At 39.7% G+C, this 22,514-nt stretch overlaps 2 protein-coding genes across 6 annotated transcripts in view; both read left to right on the top strand.

Moving 5' to 3' along the window:
• alkbh3 (alkB homolog 3, alpha-ketoglutarate dependent dioxygenase) overlaps nt 1-22,225 on the top strand; it is a 30,785-nt gene extending 8,560 nt beyond the window's left edge. For 4 of the 5 annotated variants that reach the window (XM_041038183.1, XM_041038179.1, XM_041038182.1 and 1 more), the window contains exon 10: nt 769-3,347. In XM_041038183.1, the coding sequence (XP_040894117.1) occupies nt 769-894 (126 nt within the window). In that variant the 3' untranslated portion in view covers nt 895-3,347. Of the gene's footprint in view, nt 1-768; nt 3,348-21,137 lie in introns of those variants that run through there. The other variant, XM_041038180.1, reaches the window with a different exon arrangement.
• Nucleotides 17,370-19,014, top strand: c5h11orf96 (chromosome 5 C11orf96 homolog). Its single transcript, XM_041038184.1, has one exon. It carries the CDS (start codon nt 17,785-17,787, stop codon nt 18,157-18,159), a length of 375 nt encoding a protein of 124 aa, XP_040894118.1. The 5' UTR covers nt 17,370-17,784; the 3' UTR covers nt 18,160-19,014.
• Nucleotides 22,226-22,514: the final 289 nt, after the last annotated feature.

The following is a 22,514-nucleotide window of genomic DNA, read 5'->3' as shown; positions in this document are numbered from 1 at the left end:
GGATGCATTTGACTTTTACCCCATGAGTCAAATGGTAAGAAAATGCTGTTTGTTGTGCGTTGCCACATTTTCTTTTCTGGCTGACCTTTGTGTGGAGTGCAGAGGTTAGCTGCAAAACAAAAACACTGTCGTGTTTTGGAAACTCCTGACAGCACTGATCTTCTTTCCTTGTGGTCTCAATTTTTTTTTTCTAACCTGAATTGCACGCTTCTCTCAGTCAAACAGCAAAGAACATGGGAATATTATATAAAATTATCCTTTTTCTGCATAGATTAGAACAGATATTGTACAATCTACATGAAGATCTATATTTTTTTACCGTGAGATCTGTAATAGGCAACTAACTAATAATTCATCATCAAAGTAACATAGTAACATTCACATTGCTTTGTTGTCCGACCAACAGTCAGAAGATGTTCAGTATACTGTCATATATATTATGTAAAGAAAAGAAGCAAATCCTGACATTTGAGATCCTGGAACCAGTGAATGTTGTTGCCAGTTAATTAATTAATAATCCTGTCATTTGAGTAGGCGACGATTCATTTCAGCATCTATTACCCTGAAGCATCATCTGTGTGCTTTAGTGGCCACTTGCACTTGCAGCTACTGTAGAACTGTTTTTGAGCAAGACATTGAGCCATTACCTTCTTATTATGGATAAAAATCTTGTAAATGAATATTTGAAAAGTAACTATGTAAAGTACTATGAAAAAAATCTTCTAACAGAATAAAAATTAGCTGTATCTGTCTCTTTGTCTCCACCAGCATCAAGTGGCTAAAGAGTACCATGACAGAGGCCCACGCATCAACTTGACCTTCAGAACCATCTTCCCAGAGCCTGAGGGCCACAGGCCGGGGACCAAGTTTCGTTTCACTGCCAAGCAACAGTGAACTCCCCTAAGAGTCAGGTACTTAAGCCTTAGGAAACACTGTGTGCAGTGGTTTGGCATTTCAAACACTGATCCAGTCAGTGCTAGATTTGATGGCTGGAGTGTGAACGGGGCTTAAGCCAATAAATGTGGGGGAGATTTTGCCAAACATGGCAAAAGCAAAGTAGCCCGTGGGCGTCAGTGAGCTTGCAAGCAGCTTCGGCTGTTTGAACCAAGTCTCGCAAACACATCACTGAGTTACAGACCACAGTATGAATAACAGCTTCCTGCAACTCAAACAGGGAGATCTGTAGCTCTGCCTGAATTCACCTGTTATATAAAGGAAACCATAATAACCATAATGACACCTCAGTCGTGACCAGTGGTGATTATCAGATATCAGTGTTTTCAGATGGGCTGAGCAGAAGAATGGGTGATAATGAGGACTGTGAGGCTTGGTAAAATGTCAGCTCTGAATGTCGCTTTGACTTTATTTATTCATTCAGCACAGACAGTTGTTTCGTTTCAGACAGTAATCTGATGAAATTTTTTGTTAGTGGGTTGGGACTCACATCCAGCGCTGAGGTGCCACTGAGCATGGCAGTTAATGCCACACTACTTTAGCTGCGAAAAGTAAAAGTTTGGTTTGTACAAGGAATCTCCCAGGAGGCAACATCAGAAATATCATTTATTTAATTATATTTGCCTTGGTGAGTCACAAGTATTTAAGTTTTTTTTTTTTTTTTTGTGTTGCTTTGGGGTTTTTGTCAAACTTTTATTTTTTACCATGAATTTACAGAAAATTTAGTCTTGCGGTTTGAGTGCTCACTGTACAGCAAGTCCCCGCTGATGTAACTGTTGGTGAAAAGCCATAAAATGTAAAGGATATCCTGCCTTGTGTGTCTGGGGGAGCTTTTTGGAGAGAGCTCAGTCACTATAAAAAGAAAGGGGGGAAAAAAGAAAAAGAGAAAAGAAAGGAAATAAATAAAGTGGCCACTTAAGCCAATTACAGCTCCATCAGGACTAGAATTAGGTAATTGTCTTGATAAACAAGATTTGACCAGTCCCTCAAAGAGATAATTAAAGTTTTTTTTTTTAAAACCTCCGATACATCATGAACCAGAATCCTTAAAGTCCGTCTAAGACCACCCTACACAAGTTTTTTGAGATAGTATATTCAGAATTTAATTAGTTTTCTATTATTTTCTATTAAAGTAATTAAGTATAAATAAAGTTTCTAAAATTTTCATTGGAATCTGAATAAATGCAACATTTGAATGAGGAGCATAAGATGGAGGAGCTTTAATAACCTGAAATAAAGATGTTAAAAAGTGACACACAGCAGGTAAATCAGCAGGAAACAGTTGTTGATCACACTTTCAGGAGCTATTGGCAGAGTAACACTCACACAGTGAGCCTGTACTGTGTACTAAAGATTTTTCTTCACACAGATGAGCCAGGGAATCGGTCCATGTTGGTTTTGTTCAGACATTTCTGTAACACATAGGACAACAACGCTCACACCACTGATGTATTAGCAGATTAGCAGAGCAACTTTTTATGGAAAAATAACTTTGGGTGCTTTTCCAACATGACTTACTGTAACAGCCTACATGATGGGACATTCTGGTTATTTTGTAAAACTAAAGAGATGCTAAGAGTGCATTCTTGATTGCTGTTGTTCTGAATTTAAAAAAAAGTGTTCTGTGTTAAAATACTGTGTCCAAAATCAGATTTTTCTGTTAAGTAAAACATACCAACATTAATTATTAGCAGGTTCAAGCACTTCATCAAAGATTTTTTTAAGTTTAAGTTTTTTGGGGGCAAATTCAAATAAAATCCCAGGTTGTGACCTGAAGTCTGTCATGAATATATACAGAAACCTAAGTATGTTGTTTACAAAATATGTGTTTAGAACAGAACAAGGTTCACTTCAGGATCCCTGAGAGCTGAGGGATTATGTAATCATTGTTGTAATTGTACCGAGACGATGTGATAAGGTTGTTTAATGGAAAACGTTTTTTTGATTGAGCATTTCATGGTGTGGTTATGTGCTACGGTATAATTAGAACATATTAGGACAGTTATGTGTCAGTGTACTTTTTTGTCCATGACTTTGGATTTAAATGTAAATTTAAACAAACAAACAAGATAAAATGTGAATATTTAGCAAATAAGTTCACAGACAGTTTCAGGATTACTTGATGTACTGACAAAATGACAACGTAAGTAGATGCTATCTGATTGCTACAGCCATTTTTATACTCGTCTTAGTCTCAAATTTAAACCTCACTCTCCCAGTCTTCGCTCTGTCTCTTGCATGATGTTAAAGGGTCATTTGTGGTGTTGGCTGAAACTCAGTAAAGCTGTTAAGCAGTGTGAGAAAGTATGCTGCTGCAGCTTTCAGTGGCAAGTCTCAGCAGACGCAACTAAAATAAACAGGCTCAGTATGGATGAGCTTCTTTTTTCACCAGACTTTCCATCATGTGAATTGGTTGTTTTGACTGAGCTTCACTTTTCAGGATCATTAACACTTTTGTCAGAGAAAATGGCATCTTAGATTCAGTCAAGTGTCAAGACACTGAACCCAATCCTCCAGGGTGATTCCTGGTGACATGTAATATGTTTGTATTTTTAGACACTAGGTCACTGACCCTGTAACATCAACTTGCTGGTGCAAGTCCAATCATACCAATCACCTTCTATGTAGTTTATTAATAGTTGTTTGTGTGGTATGGATTGCTCCTATCAGAGGGTTCATCATAGCAACACAATCCCTTGGTAAAGGGATTGGTACCAACCGAAAGAAAATAGGAAGATTGTTTAGATAGTGATAGTCAGAAAACAAGTTCAGTCAGTGTACATGGGAGATCTAACAGCCAAGAGTGGTGCACAAAGCTTTATGAGAACCGAGAAAGGCAGATAAAATCAAACGGATTAAAGACTCAAGATCATTCCATGATGATCGAATCACCTGGCCACCCGTGGAGTAGAGTATCACTGCCCTGATGATACTTCCTGGATGGCTGGCAAAATATCTTCAACTCTACAGTTACAGTTCAGTGCACAGTTTGATTTTGTTCGACCATAGCTGCCTTTATATAAGACAACATTTTAGGGTTGTCTTATTTTTGGGGACAGTATGGCATTTTTCAGTTCTCAAACTGTAATCTAACCCCTCGAAAATTCCCTTATACATACTGTACTGAAATGAACTGAAACCAGTTGCCACCTGGGAGACTGGGAGTCAGTCTGCGAACTTGGTTTGCTTTGGTGAATGATTAACAGTAATTGCAGTTAACATTAAAAAAAAAACACCTTTTGATCCTGTCATCCTTTAAAGAGCAAACTAATAACCTATTTTAGTCTGGGTAAGGTCCCTTTTGCAAAGTAAAATAACTTCACAGAACCATAGTTATTAGTAACTCTTACTCTGCGTAATAGTTCTGGCTTCACTTGTGTGATCCAAAGCGTGTCTTTTAGGGTTGCCATGGACAGTAGTGACCGCAGTCTTCACCTTTATTGATGACAGTGGTTCAGAGCCCTATTTTTTTGATCTGCTGGCTTAGCTTTAGCAGATGCATCAAAGGAACGGGGGATGTGAATTAGTGGTAGGGAGAAAGGATGTGCATTTGCCCTGTAAACTGTCAAACATTTGCATTTGACACTGTAAACCAGTAGCTGGCATATAATAGAACTGCTGTCAACTTTTTTTGGTCTACAAGGCAGCCATGAAGACTATAGACTGGGACCAGGATGTGTTGAGTAGTGTATTAGCCACATATATAATAATTTACTTACTGAAAAAAAAAAGATGGATTTAGTTTTTAATTTAGCTACCAAGGTGTACAGGTGTTCAAACTAAACTCAAACTAAACATTGTAAACTCACTGCAGCCTTTGCTTAACTCAATTTTCCATCTACCTTTCCATTAGTGCAGCAGTCACTGTAACCGTGACAGCTTCTGTGACTGCCCCATCTGGCTCTTGCCTTATTTACTACTGGTCCCCTGAAGTCTTACATGGAAGCCATAATCTTTTCACCAACTCCCCATTGGCATGTACCTGACAGTAAGAATCATAAAGCCGACGACTGTTTTCTTTGGCCATCACACTCCTCTGTTAGTGCTGAACAAACAGCTTTGGCAACACATGACAGAGCAGTCGAGTGCAGGATGTATTTTTGTGCATATACAAAGGGATTTGGGGACTCATACTGTGTAACAGGTTCAGCAGACACTGTTGCTCTGTGCAAGACCCTCTGTGTGTGTGTGTGTGTTTGTGAGGATGACCCACAGGGGGTGCAGCAGGTTGTGTAATAGGTCCTAGGCCTTTTGTTGGTGCAGTGCAGGTGAGAGATGCACCATGCTGTGCCCAACTTTTTCTGGCTCCTTGATTTTGGGCCCCCAGAGGCCTGAATTGGGACAATTTGTACCAGACAAGAACATCACATCACTGAACATGAAACAGGTCTGCGCTGAACATTTGATTTTGTTTTAGGACAGTGCCTTGTGTTCAAGACAATGAGATGGGTGTGTTTGTGTTTTGGAAATGCCCTGTAGAAAATCTTGCAACTGCTCTGACTACAGGTTGTTCTGACCTTCACTGTTCCCAAATGCACAGTGAATTAAGGCCGTTTTTCCACTGTACTTTGAAACATATTTTATATCAAATTTCTATAATGCTTTTCTATTAATGAAGGATCAATTCCTGATACGAGAGTATTATTAAAATGAACACACTTGTTCCACTGGCCAAAGGGGGAACCAAACCAAAATACAGCTACACATGAGAGGCAGCACCTTCCCAAAATTGTATTTTGAGCTATTCTGTGTTCTGTGTTTAATTTAGAAAAACAGTTGCAGAAGGCCTCAGTGCAAAATGCTCACATGAGCTGAGTCTGACTTAAAATAAAATTTCTGTAATCCATCTGGCCAACTTAATTCCCACTCCACACTCAGAATTAGGTGTTGTCTTCCTGTATCTGCAGCACTTTTCCAGCTCTGTCTTGTTATTGTTGACATTTTACAGTCTGCCTGGAAAGGAACTTGGCACGTGACACCGTAGCTAACTAACAAGCTGCCCGTCATTCCTGTGCTAGCCACTGTTTGCTTATTCAAGATACCGACACCTGTTGTGCAGAGCTGGAAACGCTTGGGGTTTACGGGAGCTGCATCCGAGCTGTGGTTGTTGCTAACTCCTTTTAACTCTCTCTTTAGCCACAGGAGCCACTGTGTGGATCACACCCAATTAGGTCTTAGCAGACAGGAGTGCTCTGTTCCAGCCTCTGTAGTCACATTAGCAATGACAATGAAATGGAAATCATTGGACCATGTTTTATTAGAGAGCTTCAGATAGATTGCATGGCATTATGAAGTTCTGATTCAACAAGCATATTTAAATGAACCCAAATATAAAACGTTGACACCTATCAGAGGTCACAACCTACAGTTCCTACCCTGAGTAATAACTTTTCATTGTTTGTGTTAATTTCTTTTAATACCAAAAAATGGGTTCATTCATTTCTCAATATGACGAACTATCACATGAAGTGTTTTTCATCAAAGTCCATTGGTGCACTGTGCCAGACTTGAGCAGGCTGTTGTGTTTGTATTTTAAAAAGCTGGGAAAGCTGCAGGTGTGTAAACAGCAATAAATTCTGGTTGTATAGTGCAGGTAACTCATCTTGTTCTTGGTCAGGCTAAACCCTAAGATAAACAGCAGTGTCCATTCAGGAGAGAACAGTCCATAAGCTTCTGCGTGTTCAGGCAGGATGTTTGCAGGTCAGTAACATGTCAGCCCTGGAGACTGGGTCGCTGTTGCTGCGTTACGGGAAACCTGAACTGACCTGCATCTTCCATGGAGTGTAGTTCAATAGTGTGATATTTTGTGTTTTGAATTTATGCGTATGTATACACCCAACTGCATACCCTAGGACTACACGTGTATTTTGTTTTACATTTGTATGTGTGTTTGTGTGTGTGTCTTTAATATGGTCGTAAGTGCAGTCTGAAGTCATGCTGTGATTTGCTGGGAAGCTGCTCTGGGAACGAGCTGACCGATTCACTTCACCCTCTCAGTTCCTTTCCCCTCCCCTCCTCTGGGCTTCATGGCTTCACTCCACTCTCCTTTACTGTGCCTCCTCCTCTTCTTCCTCCACCTATTAGCCTCTTCATCTTCCACCTCTCCATCCCTGTCTTCAATCACCTTTTCTACTTTCTTTTATCCAGTTTGGTCAAGTTGTTTTGTTGGTTGGGTCATCTTGCCTCTCTGTGGTCGACCTCTGAGGGAGATAAATAGGTTTGTGTCTGTCTCCATAAATATGTTAACTTGAGGTTGGCTGCTGGACTTTGCAGGGATTGCAGGGAGTCACTTGAAACAAGAACTGAGAAGATCTTTGTGACTATATGTTGTGGGTTATATGAGGACAAATACCTCTTCTTCCTTTTTTCCACCCCTCTGTCCTTTAATGTTTTCTCTGTCTGCGTTTCTCTATTTTTTTGAGCTAACCATGTTTTAATGGACTGTAATAAAAGTAATATTTGCTTTTATATAACCTGCACTACATCCTATTTTGTAAATTATATGTACTTTTTAACATAGCACTGTACGTGAATAATGCTGTTCTTCCAATAAAGGTAGTGAAGTAATGTAAAGGTAATTGGAGCATGCACTGTATGATCAGTGTTTCATCCAGTTATGTGGTTTAAGTGCACAAATGCATGTGAGTGTGTGCGCATTTCCATGTAGATACATACTGTTTTATGTGATTAGTTTGCCAACATCAGGATGAGAAGTGGGTAAAGTACAAAGGGGCAGGATGAAGGTAGATGATAGATGGACAATTCATCAAAGCTGACACGCGTGACAAAAGTCTTTGAAATAAAGGCCCTTTCCTCTTTTTGGTTAAAAGCGGTAGCATGTGATCTGTCAGTCATCCATATTTTCATTTCAGTGGTTTGTTCTAATTTTGGAGTCATGGAAAACATGACCTCAGCTGGTCTTAATGCGTCTCTCCCACTGTTTTCGATACCCGCCTCCTGCCCTGTGAAGTCACGTCTTTCCTGTGTGAGTTTTAGCAGCTGGCACTATTCTCATGTGAACAGACACGTCACTAATGGCATCTTGAGAACATTACAAATGATTGTATTGCATCACCAATGTGGTAACACTTCACAGACTGGTTGAGGTGGGATACGTTTGCATTATGCCGTTATTGCTGTATGTATTTCTGGAGACAATCCTGTAACCAGAAGGCCACAGATGAGTGGGTTCATGGACGGTAGCATGAACAGATCATCATCAAATTATAGGAATCAGTAGTGCAGGGGCAAGAACAGGAACTTGAACCAGGTTCCCAACAGCAAACAAGGCAAATTGTTCTTGTTGGAATGCCTGGCAAAGCTGGACGTACAGCTACCAGGAATCAAACCCCATGACTTTGTGGTGGTGGATGGAATCCAGTCTGCCAGCCAGTCTGTCCATTCATGTGTTATGAGTGGAACAAGATGGATGATGCAACCCCAAGTTCAAACAAACTAAAAAGCAATTCAGATAATTGAGTAATAATCAAAGTAAGTAATTCAGTAGTGATCAATGCAACACCACATGTAACAGAGCCATGTTACATTGCTGATCCGGCCCCAAGCTGCAAACCTTCAGGTCTTGTGCACTGAATTAAGACACGTCTGCTTTCTTTCTAAAGCAAAATTTAAAATAAAAGAAACAACAAAACTTCTAATGTCCTATCTGAGAGATTTTAAATTTCAATTATCTGAGAGTGCATGCGGCCGTGTAGCATAAACAGACACAGTGTTCCTGGATGGGAATGCTTCCCAGTCTCCAAGTCTCAGTCTATAAATAAATGTGTTGTCCCTATGGTGTCTTACTGACTCAGTCTCAAGAGAGGGAGGGTAGGGGAAACAGGCCAACCTCTAAAAGATGACGTATTTATAGATTTATACTAACATTGCCTTCGCTGCCGTCTTATGTAATCTCAAATTGAGCTACCCGACATCTACCTCTCTTCATTAAACTACGCCAGGGAGTGCAATGCTAACAAAGTTAGCCAGATAACAGTGATTAGCTGGTAATGTTACCTGTAGTTGCAGAAATGCCTCACTGAAATGAGTGAGGTTATCCTGCAGTTATTCTTAAGGCCAAGATCACATCCAAGACTTACGCCCATACTGCTGATATAATGAAACAGATACAGATATTTGGCTGTGTGTTAAATGCTGAGCTGTAGTCCGGATATGGATAGCCTAGCTTAGCATAAAGAGTGTGGACAGGGGTAAGCAGCTAGCCTGACAAACACTTTATCCATCCACCCTGTACTTGTGTGAGTGTCTTCGGCTACAGCACAGTTTGCCAGATACAGTCAAGGTATGCCAGGTACAGTCACAAGGTTTGGTTTTGGTTTCTGCAGTGACTGTGTACAGGCTTAACAGCATTGGTTCCCCCTCCTCTCTGCAGTCCCCTGACATTTAGGCTGCTATGGTAACAGAGGCGTCCCATCGCGGTGGGTACGGGGTGATTTGCCGGTTCGGGAATGTGGCCTGTGGTGTGTACCTCACCTTTTGACCCCATGGAACTGGATAATGGGTTTTCCCGTCTTCTCCCTCTTTCTCTCTCTTTCCCATTTTCTCTCTTTCTCATCTTCCTCTCACACTTGAAGGATGAAGGATTTAGGTGTGCTTACAGTGTACAGTACATGTAGGTATCTGTGTTTTATATTTTTTGTATGGATGCAAACAAGCATAACAGTGGTCTTTGTCAAGAGGCGGAAGTTTGGTCGGCCTCAGTACAGGCTGCATATAGTGATTACTGTGCATTATTGTATATTTAACAGTACATCAAAAAAGTAATAAAATACACATAAAAAGACACAAAGAAAGACACCAACATCATTTTGAAAGACAGGAATGATTATATTTCTATAACATTTCTACCATGACCATAGGTAAAGTAATGCAGATAAGTCTGCTTAGTTTTCATGAAGTTATTTTATTTTATAATCACTGTATTTCTTTATATTTTATTTGATCTTTTCAAGGGTGACACAGCTGTTCATTTCTAAGAACAGCTAACTTCTAGCTTTAGGGAGAGGGGGATTGCTTTACACTCTTGACATCCACATGAAACCATTTTTAGAAATTTTATGCTCTAATAGTTTCAAAAGTACCTAATAATCATAGTTCTGGATCCTATGGAAATTAATGCCCAATTTTCGGTCAGTGTGTCACAGATATTACACCAGAGAGTTAGTAGAACTAGTAGAACGGATGTGTGTGTTTAAGCGTGAAAGAAGAGCAATGTGTTGTTTTCTCTGACTGTGGATGCATTTGTGTGCCCCAATTAGAAATGTTTGTGAAGAGGGTACTCAGGTGATTGAATCAAGTTTGATTTTGATTGCACAAGTGCAGATAATCGTTGTTCTGCCAAAAGCCACCACAGTGTCGGCTGCTGCAGGTATTCTCATGGAGAGGATCGTGCTGAGTGTTGGCTCCAGGGTTCTTAGTTCCTGTCTTTACACTGTAAACATCAGATTGTAAACAGATTGTGATTTAAAGAAGTGTTGTCTCCATGACCACATTTACAGTCTACCTGACATTACACCCAGGGTGCCTGAACTGTAAACAAGGGGAGCAAAAAGGCATATAATACTGTTATAAATAGATCCAGGACACAGATAGATCCAGGACACACTTCCAGGACACACTTAAAATCCAATTAGCTAGACATCTTCAGATGTGCTGATTGCTGGTTATGTCACATTTAAGAATAAAATCACCCGTTACTGCTTTCCATTATAATGTTCTTTTTTCTGTATTTGTAACAGTCTCTCTTTCTTCCTGCTTATTTCACTTTCTCTCTTATGCTGTCTGCCCCTGCAGAATCTCTTCTTGTTTGCGGTGTACACAAATAAACACACACTTTTTGTGTTTGTTTTTCCTCTGGCCATGATGTAACATAAATAATGAAAAGGAATATAGGGTTGAGAAGTATAACCTAAACCTTATTACAGTATTTTTTGAATATTGGAAAGTTATTGTAGTAACATAGCAGTAAGTAATGTAGCAATATATTGCATCATTTTAATAGACTGTGATTTAAATAACAAATATGAGATTTGGAGTTATCTGTTAGTCAGCTGGGTTTTTTTTTTCACACGTGCAAAGTGACGCAAAGGCAAAGTCAAATTATTTCCTGCCTTTTTTCTGAGTCAGTACCTCAGGCAACAATTTCTGCCCTTTCTCACCATTAGAATTACATGTGTTGGAGACACTTCATCAAACATGCATCATGCTCATGCATGTGTCTCTGGCAACAGGTGTCTTCTTGTACACTGTCCTTTCAAAAAGTTCTGGCCTTTCAAAACCAAACCATGTCCTGAGTCAGTGTCTGTCTCATTTCTGTGTATGTAAATACGCACTTGTTTTAGTGTATCAGGAAAGCAAACATTCACATGTCTATCAAGCGGCACTGGTTAACATGTATCAGTGCAGTTTACTTTATCAGTAGCATCAACTTACTCATTCTATATTGAGACAAACTGTATTGGAAAATTCTTAACATGGCATAAAGCTCCACTGGTGTGTAGTCTATGCCAGTTAATGTAATCCCGTACATTAAGCCCTGTAACTCTACCTGCCTACTACACACAAATATACAGTATATACACACACACACACACTAATGAAGTGAAATCTAGTGAAAGTCGAGCCCCCTTATTAATTACAATGACTCCACTTAATTCCTTTTGCAGTCGATACCCTTGCTTCCAGCCATGTTTCATAACCAGTACTGCAGTATTTATATGCACATTGTATCTGTGACACTGGCTCAAATCCCAGTCAAGATCTCATTTGGAATATGCTGCGTAAGCAACTTTAGAAGGGACTGCTGTAGGTGTAGTACAAATTTTAAATATCAGTACATCATAATTGTATAGCTATTGCAAAAAAAATAAGAAATGCATGGATTTTTATAGCTCCTTTTGCAAGCATGTTTCAAATGAGTTGACTCATACCAGCGGTATAGTTTTTGTGGTTCTCAAAAATTTTCCCTTTCCCTCAAACTCCCAAGTTGCACATGTGCATTTTATCAGAGCAATGAGACTGAACCATACAGTAAAAAAAACACTGAAAAGTTGTGTGATAGTCCTCTGTGAGGACTATCACTGCAAGCAACCTCTTTTGTACTATTGTTATTTGTTAAAAATATGAGTTAGATTTGAAAACAAAAATATTCTGAGAAATGTACAAAATAATCTGACAGTATATTTCAAACCATTTTGTGCTTGTTGTGTGCTTGTGTATATGTGTATATGTGTGTGTGTGTGTGCGTGTGTGTGTGTGTGTGTGTGTGTGTGTGTGCGTGTGTGTGTGTGCGTGTGTGTGTGTGTGCGTGTGTGTGTGTGTGTGTGTGTGTGTGTGCATGTGAAGTTGAGACAAGCATGATGTAGGTGATCAAGGAGAGGATTGCAGGGGATTATTTCTCAGCTGCCTCTGCTCATGCTTCCTGCTGGAAGTATTCTCCTTGAAATGCCATCAGCTGTTGGATACAGGATAAGACACAGCAAGGCAGGACTCAGGATGACCGGTGTAACCAGTGTTTGTTTAATTTTCTTAAAGAGGACGAGTCATGAAGTAGTCATCACATGCGTAGGATTTAAAAATTTATGGACTCCTGTGGTAGTATCAGCAACAACAACAACAAAAAAAAAAAAATCACTTTGGCAGACAGCAACCCATGCTGGGACGTTCACCAGAATTTCCTAATATTTCTGCAAACACAAACTTATGCCAGCTACTGGTGGAAAGTAACTAAGTAGTACATTTATTCAAGTACTGTTCTTTTTTTTCATTTATTCAAGTACAAGCACCTCAAAATTGTACTTGAGTATTTCCTTTTTATGCTACTTTATACTTTTTCTCTGCAACGTTTCTGAGGGAACATTTTACTCCTTTACATTTATTTGGAAGCTTTAGTTACTAGTTACTTTTGAGAGATTTAAGATTAATTTTTAGATTTTACATACAAAACATATGATCAGTTTATAAAATTTAATGCATTGTTATAGATTAAACTACCCAAAAACATAAAAGTAAACTAATATCAACTCCACCCGAACTAACTACAACATTAAAACACTGCTTATGTGTTAATTAATTACGGCCCAGTAATATGTAACTATAATATTAACAGAGGCATTTCTGAATAGTGAATACTTTTACTTTTGATATTTGAAGAACATCTGATGCTGATACTATTACTAAAGTAAAGAAATGTGAAGTTTTGGAATGCAGGATGTTTACATGTAATGTATTATGTGTATTATTTAAGTAGTGCAGTATTGCTGCATTTATTTAAGTAAACAGAATAACCTAAAACATTCTTAAATAATAGAATAAAAGATCTACACACTGGGTTTAAAAAGTAATTGGAAAATAAGGTGATAGGTGTTAAGGGCTTTCTGAAAAGTGTTTTTGCCAGACTATGTCCTTGTGTACTGCACATGCAGCCTTTGCAGGACCTTTTAGGAAAACAAGTCGTCCCCAAGGACTCACACACAGCTTTTGGCCCACTAAGTTTCTGCTCAGTACGCTTCTCATTCCCTGCAAGCGTGTCATAAAGCACGTACGCTAAATGAAATGGGTGATGATACAAAATGAAAACTTAAGCACTCACATATATGTATAGATAGACTCCCCTGCGCCACACATACACACACAGCCGTACACACATATATGGTTAAAAGGGAATCAAAATTGTCATGTGATGTAACTTGAATGGCAGCTGTTGGCTTGATCGTTGGTGACCTTAGATAGACTCAAAATAGAGCAAGGGGGTATTTGCAAGTTCAAATCCACAACTTACAACCCCGCTGAGTGTGTGCGTGCATGTGCTTTCATGTGTGTCTGAGACAGGAAACAGGATGACCTGGTGTCTGTCTGACCCTCCTGAGGTGTCATCCCAGGAATGTGTGACGAAACGTGGCAGCCATTTTAGGCCACGTCATCACTCCTGAAAACTGTGCAAAGGAAATCCCATGAGGTCAACCTTTGAAATGCAAAAAACCTGTCACCCCACAGCTACTGATCGTGCGACGCATGGCATACATGCCACTGTTGGTGACACTTAAAGGTAATATTAGTAACTATGGATGACACTGGGGCTTGCCCCTGAGTTTCTGATGTTTGTGTTCACGTTGCCTTGCCCACTGTGACACTGACTGCAGTAATGGATTATGATAGTTTGTAGGTGTGTCACTGACTTATCAATCACCCTGCTTTCACATATGTGTATTAGAAAAGTTCATTTCACAAAGCCCCACTATACAGATGATTACATCCTCCACAGTTTGAACTTTTACATAAGTTCTACACTGAACCTGTTTTCCAAGCTGAACTTTTGCTTTCATTTCCCAAAGGCAGTGTTGACACCACAGCTCTGTTGTATGACATGACCCTGCTCTGTTACCAATACGAACTTACAGGCATTAAACCAAAGCAGCTGCAAAGTAACCGGGCGTTCAGACCATAAACAGCCCTGCCTTCAATAAACAAAAAAGAAAACACAAGAGGCTGCATTGGTGGGGGTATGTTGGTTTAGGTATTGGTGAGACAATGACAGCTGGTTTGAGTAATAAATCCATGAGTTTGAAGCCTTATCAAACACCAAAGCACTTACATAGTAATTTATAATGTTATCAGACATGATTTTAACTGAACTGTGGAAAGCTGATTTATGCTTCAACACTTGACTGTTTCTGGACTACGCAAAATCCACAAAAGTTTCATCCCTGATTTTTACTCCTTAGTGACAGAAAGTAGCATAATAATTAAACAAAGTGGTCAAACTAAGAACCACAGAAGTAAACAGATAACACAATGTACAGTATCAGAACTCCTTCATTGAACCCAGATTCAGTTAAGTAACAATATTTTCACAGTTCATTTACCAGACATGTTTGAGGAAGTGGTGAGTATTTCACTGGCAATTAACTCTCCTGTCGCTCTGTGCGTCACTCCTTGATGTCGCCCGTGACATTGCTGTATGTGACAGCAATAGTTGTGACCCACAACAACCATCTTGGTCAGAGTGACCGAGCATAAATTTACTAATAATAACAAAAGACAGCACTTCTAATTTGATGTTTAGTGTTTCCCTTAGATTTTAGTAGGAAATGTTTCCTCATGTTTTGACTGAGCGGAGGTGCAGAAACAAGAGTTGCTTACTTTCATGGCAGCAGTAAAGACTTCAAATAAAAGTGGGTAGAGTGGCTCAGGAGGGGACTATTGTTTAATTAAAAAGCAATGTTTCTGATGAAAATTGAGGAAATGTGACTCCAAACAGATCAGAAAACATCTGACATGCCTCACATGTGTGAGAAGAAATCTGCATTGGCACAGAGTCAGCTGCAGTGTGAATGACACCAACCCTGACATGCCCCCGTCAGCAGCAACACTGGTAAATTTAGTCATTACGGTTACACTTAAGATGACGTGACATGTTGACTGGGATGATGCTGGGACTGCTAATGAGTCTCTGGTGTTTGTGTTTGTGTGTCCTTATCTAGTGTGACGTTGACTACATATAAGGCCAAACATCCTGTGTGACTGGATGATCATCCTGTTCTCTCATCTTTAAACATTTCGTTCATGCTATGTATCTCAGAAACAAAATGTACCTTATACATATGATAGTAAATACAGTATGACAAAACTGAAACTTTAAAAACAAAACAACCGTTTTATATGTTTATAGCGTTTCATTCTCTCAGTAGTACTAAGATGAAACCATAACTTTTGGTTTTGTGCTTGAAGAGAATATGTAGGGCTGATTCTAGGGCAGGGTCCTCAGCTCACCTGCAGAAACCCAGTGGCATTTATTGTGTGTGTTGGACTGTATGTGTATGTCTGTGTGTGTGCTCAGACAGATGTGTGCTAGCCACTGACGAAGCACAGTTTTTTAGTGCATGTCTTCTGTTCTTCATTAAACTGTTTGGATTAACTAGTTTGATAAAGGGTGCAAATCTGGGCCAAATTTAGTTTGTGTAACATTAATTAAAATGCTATAATGTGACATCAGTGGGTCAGTGCAAAATTAATTGGGATGTCTTTAGTACCACAAACAAATAGGCCACGGTGAAAATTATTCATCAGCTTTACAGTCCCTCAATGGTTGGCTCTCGTTTTAGTTTAGTTTTATAGGAACATCATTTTTAAGAGTTAGCCTCTCCCTCCCTGGTATCGCTCATGAGCTTGTTTTTCGCTACTGTGAAGATCTTGTCACTGATTTTTCTTTTATTATTCATTAGGAGTTTAGAGTGAGAAAATATCACAACCCAGTCTATCAATGTGTATGTAAACATCATTTATTAATAAGCTTCATTTGGTACAGAAACACTGAGATGCTTCCATAACACTGCAGCCTGTGTGGTTTGCGGTTGTCCGTGAATGTGGTGGATGCCAAATGTCTCATGGGAATGTTGTCTAACACCATCTGTAATGCCAGAAAACCATGAAAGCTTTCCATTCCAGTTATGCTGCGAAAACATTATCTTCTTTTTTTTTTTGTCTTATTATAAAGTTCACATTTAGGAGACAGGATTGCAAAGGCTGATAGAGTCTTTGTTCTAGACTTCATTTAAATGAATTGTACTAATTATATTTTAACAGTCATTTGATGTTAACTTAAATTGTTATGCTCTGGTTCAGAGCTGGACCTTTTGTTGCATATTCTCTCCGTGAGTATCTGGGTTTCCTCAGGGTGCTCACTTTTCTTCCAAAGATATCCAACCCAGGTATATCTGTCTATTGATTATTGTGCATTCAGATTATTGTTGTGTGGCTGTTACATTGTACAGTCATGTTTACAGATGCACAGTATTAACACTGTAGGCAGAGCTGCCAACCATGTTTCTCTTCAGACACACAGGGTGAGTTCTGATGGAACCTGATGGAACAGACTCCAAAATTGCCACAGAGGTGAAATATATTAATAAATAGCTTTTCAAATGTAGTCATTTCTTCCAGAGCTCTGTGCCACCCCTGTCTGTAAAATGCGTAATAGAATTTGGGTCTTTTAACCTTGACTTTGGGGAATTTTTCTCCCTGCCCTAATTCTCTTCTCTGACTTCCCCTCCTCTCTCTTCCAGTCATTCTCCCCGACTCACTGAATGTCTTTCTCCTTTTCTGTCTCGACTGTCTCTCTGTCTCCCCTTGCCTCTACATATCTCTCCCCCACTAAAAATCTGTCAAAGCCCCGACATCCAGCGCACACACACATACAGATATTCTCTTCTCATATGTTTATTTCAAGGGGGGTGACTGACTGGCTGGCTGCTCCTGAGGCCGGAACCATGACTGAGAGGAAAGGAGGGGAGTGGGAGGGACCTGGCAGGCACAGGGAGGGAGAGGGAGAGGGAGAGGGAGGGAGAGAGAGACACTGAGTGGGTTGTGAGCTGCTATAAAAGAGAGTGCTGGAGCTGCTGGTGGCATTAGCTTCAGCAGACAGAGATTCACACACTCAAAACAAGAGACAGCCAGAGAGAAAAGAGACGTCAGCAGAGTTGAAACAGAAGCACTCACACCGAGGAGTGAAGAGCAGAGGTTGACCCGAGCGGCTCAAGAGCAGTTGTCGCTTTAAGGCTGATAATCTTCAGTGTGCCTGGATTTGGAGGTTCGAGAAGTATTTGTTCGGCCTGACTTTGGACGGACTCTTGCTTTGTTTCTCCTGAGAGTCTGACAGACTTTTCTTCAAATAGGACAAGGCACCAGAGAGAGCAAGGCCAGTTTGAGACTGCCTCTAAGCAGTTAGCTACCTACCAGCTCTTTTCACACCTGGTGTTACATTTGATTTAAAGCAGATTTATTTTCGTTCCCTTCCGGGCTTCTTTTCTGCCAATGGCTGCTGTGCGTCAGATGGTTATGGAGGCTTCTGGCTTCCACGTCCTGCCAGCTCACCTTATGGCCTCAGCCATGGAGGAGTTCCCCCAGCAGCTGCCTGTCCCCAAGGGCCCAGCAAGGGGCAAGAGTCGCTCCCGCAGACCTCGCGAGGCTCGCTTCAAAACACAGCCCGTCACCTTTGCTGAGATTGCAGAGGTAGAAGAAGAAGGTTCCTCACCCCTGGAGGAGGAGAGGGCACGTCGCTCTTTCCTTCAGTCCCTGGAGAACCTGCGGCGGAGCACACAGACCCTCCACTGCCCACCGGCTGCCCATCACAGCTGCACCCCCACACAGGCCAGCCTGGACTCCAGTGACTCCGACTCCACCCAGTGAGGGCTGGGACATGCCCATCTCCTTGCACCCATGTTCCTCGCTTCGCCTTGACGCCGCTTCAAATGGAGGCCAACTGAACTGAACCAAACTGGCCTGTTTGCCAGCCTGCCTGTGTGTGTGTGTAAGCTGCTGCTGTCATACAGAAGACTACATGTAATATATACTAACATATCAGCATACAGTATAGAGTTTGAAGATGCACTTGATGCATATGTGTAAAGATCTTTACCAGTGCCAAAGGCTGGTTATACTGCTGTATAGATATGATGAGTGTAAAGGTAGCAGATGACACAGTGTTGAACACACCACTCTTCAAATGTATTCCTTTTCTACTGTAGATGACCTGAAGAGAAAAACTTGAAAGATGGTTGATATTTTTCCATTTTAAAGTTGTATAGGTATTTTTGTTTCAATCCAGATTTTTTCTACTTGACCAGTCACCATAGGAAGGACTGTTAAAAAATTTTTAGTTTTGTGACTTACCACACTGTAAATATTTTGACTAAGCAGTGTACTGAGCATCGACAGTGACCTGGCCGTCACTGGAGCAGTAGAGCACCATTACAAAGCTTTGTCAAGAGTTGTTTTCCAGCTTCACAATGAACGAAATCTCTGCTCTCGCTTTAATTCCTGAGCAAAAAGAAAAAAAAAAGCCTTTCTAAAAGTTTATTTATTCTTTGATTTTGTTCATAACCAAGTGGAGTTGTAGACGTGATATTTTATTGCTCTTTCTGACTTCTAAAGTTACCTTGACTTTCAAAGAAAATCATAACCTTTATACTTTATATTTGTTTTACTTTATAAATATATGTTACAATGTTTGTGATATGTACTTAATAAATATTTTCTCAAGTATTTTGAGTCATTTTCTACTTTTCATTTTTAAATTTCTATTTAGGATTAAGTGCAGTTGTTGAAAGGAGTACCTAATAATGAGCTATTCATTATTAATTGATGAATATGACATTGTTTGATATCAGTTACAGTTTTGATACAGTTAACATTGTAATTCAACCTGATAGAAGTTAAATATGACAACGGTCAATAAGTCTCAGCACTGAGAAAGAGAATCTGAGAAAACATTATTGATCCTAAAATGTCAACGTATGACAGAGACACTATAGGTGATGAGAAAAGAAAACATGACAAAAGAAGGAAAAGAGGAAGCTGTGAGGCAGTGGGAAGTGGTATATGGCCTTTGCTGGCCATCCATCTCCAGTGTTATTGTTAAAATAAACTAATGTCTGACCCATATGTAAACACTCAATAGCTGACCCTTGTCTGCTCCACGCTCGCTGGGCTGCTGACGCACTTTCCGTAATGTCAGGTTTTCTTCAGCTCTTCCAACCACAACAACCACCAGCCTGCTGAGAGACGTGGCCTCCGGAGCCTCTCAGAGAGTTACTGCAGCCGTCCCTCCTGTTGCTAATAGCCGTCCTCTCCTAATCCACTCTGTGACAAGTGAAACGTGATGCATGACTTTCATCTGAGTGCGAGTCAGCAGACGGAGACAATGCTGCAGGGACTTTAGTCCAGAATCTGTTTGGGTTGCATGGGACTTTGCTAAAAATAGAATCTGATTAAGTAAATCTGCAAGATGAGAGAGATGTTCTCTCCAGAGGTATGATGGCTTGAGTTTTGGACTGTGATGCATGAGCCGTGAGGAGATGTAATCACAGAGGGATGCAGATTGGAGATCAGAGTTTGGGAGACTGAAAGGGATCGCACCTTGGGTGGCCAGTCATAGTTAAGGCAGACGGCTCGAGTTATTCTATACTGATCTTTTTATTAACAAATTCCATCAGGACAATCTATTTGGGATTCACTCAAAATAAACTACTCTGTTATAGTTTCTGGACAACACTGGAAGTCTACGGTACAGAAGAATAACCTATGTGGTTAGATTTATTGTACATTAGGACCTTTTCATGCTACTGAGTGGCTTTCAATGTGTGCACACATTTTCAGAATTTTATACTTTTTACAATAATTAATACACCCTTACACCCTTTAGTGCATGATCGCGATGGCAATGGCATTTGCTACAGCCAGCAAAGGAGATCATCCTAAACATACACACTGTCACAACCATGAAGCTGCTGCTAAAGCTGACATGAAACAAAGCACAACTGCCCTTGTTTTACCAACAGTAAAAAAGGAGGATGGACAAAAACCATACGAATCCATACCTCTACCCTCTACCTCTGACATAAACACACACATTAGTCAGTGTTTATATGGTGCTTGTAGAGCTGTCATTCTTACCCACATGCACAACAGAATTACGGTCTGTTTTTATGTGTGACAACGCAATTCTGGCAGCATTTACGTCACTGAGATTTTGCTAAAGGAGTGTGGGACAGTTCAGAGAGACAGAGAGAGAGAGAAACGTAAGTGAAACATATTTGTCATCGTGTGCAGGGGTGACAGATTGATCCAGTCCGTGGCTTCACTTTATGCCCTCTTTCTCCTGCAACCTAGTTTTTATCTTGCCGAGGAGATCAGGGAGTGTGCAAGAGCATCACTGAAATGAATCTATTACGTTTCTTCTCCACAAAATAAATACATTTAAATGAATTTAAATGTCCGGTGCCTGGGCAAGAAAGTTTTGCCATCTTTGGTCTTTTCTAAGGTATTAGACTTCAATCCAATTCAACAAGCATTAAATCTTCACCCCTTCTAAGATCTGTGGTGGAAACCAGACCTAATTGAGCCCTAAAAGCAGTCACTTAAATCTTAAAATCAACAAGAAAGCACTGTAGAGGAACTCAAAGAGGGGTCAAGCAACCCTCTTTGTGAACAACCTGGCAGCAGACAAAGTAGCATAAAAGGGCAATAATCTGTTAGAGAGAACCTGTAACAGATGGAACAAACTGTACAGACACTACAACTACATAACCTGAAAGCTGAAGACTGATGTAGCTGAAGCTAGAAATATGGAATCTTGTAAAAGTGCCAATGTTTTTTTTTTTTTGTAGGAAGGCAAGATGTTTGAAAGGCAACATCACTGCTGTAAGTGCACTTCTGTCATGATACTGATGTTGGACAAGCCACAGGATGAGACATGGCCAAAAGCAAACAGACACTATGACACAGCTTCCTACTGTACACATTTTCTGACATGAACACATTTCTTCTCATGATTTATTTGGGATCAGCAGCACAAGAGGTTAAAACATGGTGAAAAGTAAATCACATAAAAATATAAACCTGCAGGAAGCACATGTGGATATTCCTATGATTAAGGTATATTTTCATATTGTAAGCTGAAAGTAGATATAAATGTGCTCATTAAATGTTTTTATTTTTAATGTATTTAGTGTGTATTATTCCACCCTTTCACATTTCTGCTTTTAATCATTTTCCATTAATTTTTTTTTTTTTTTTAAATCACCATCAGTTTAGACCATACATGTGTGTGTATGTGCTTTGGGGAAGGCCAATTAACCAGGAATTCTGTATAATCAGTAAATTAAAAAAAAAACAAAATGTGAAACAAAAAGTGTTTTAATATGGATAAACAAGACCTCAGTGTTTTTACAAAACATTAAAGTTGTTTTTACAAAACATAAGTTGTAAGTCATTCCATTTACTCAAATGGGAAGGAGTAAAATTTCAAATCAGACTTTACTAAATCTGATTTTGTCTGCTCACAGTACATGAGGACAAGAAAGGTACTATTTGATGTGTAACAAGTAAAAGAGGACGTTACTCAGAAGAGCTTTGTAAGTGAACAACAGACAGCTATTATTCCTCACCGAGATGTTTTACCATCCCACACTTTGTTTAAGGTTACAACACTGTGGGAGGAAACTGTCTTATGTAATGATTCATAGAGCACTCTGATAAACTGGGCTTCAAGATAGCGACAACTGATGCATGCATGAAATGTCAATGTAGCCTAAAAAAATTAACAAATAATTGTATGAGCCATTTGCTTTTATGTGAAAAGGATATCCCGGTCTTCCATGAGCAACTTGTTATGGGTTTTTCAGTTAATCAATAGTAATTAATTCATTTTACTTTGTTATAATCATGTCTCATTATTCCTAGCACTGTCTGAACACACATGAGCAATGAAATGTGCAGGTTATAATTTATTTTTTATTCTGTGTTCAATAAATTTTTATTTTATTTGGCATCTTTATTAATAAAGATTTTAGTGCACTAGATTTAATTAATTTGGAAAGTGATCTGAGTGCCACATTATTGCAAAAAAGTTGAAAATGTCCCTAAAATGATCCAATTCTCTGCAATTGTTTGTAATACAAACCCAAGCCAGGAGCCTGGTCTGTAAGGGACATTTTTAGGGTCAGTAGAATCTGAAAAGGTTTTGAAGATGGCTGTGAATGAAG

The sequence above is a fragment of the Toxotes jaculatrix genome, chromosome 5 (assembly GCF_017976425.1).
Source record: "Toxotes jaculatrix isolate fToxJac2 chromosome 5, fToxJac2.pri, whole genome shotgun sequence".
NCBI lineage: Eukaryota > Metazoa > Chordata > Actinopteri > Toxotidae > Toxotes > Toxotes jaculatrix.
Note: the sequence above shows the minus strand (reverse complement) of the source record. Positions and strands in the feature narration are given on the sequence as shown.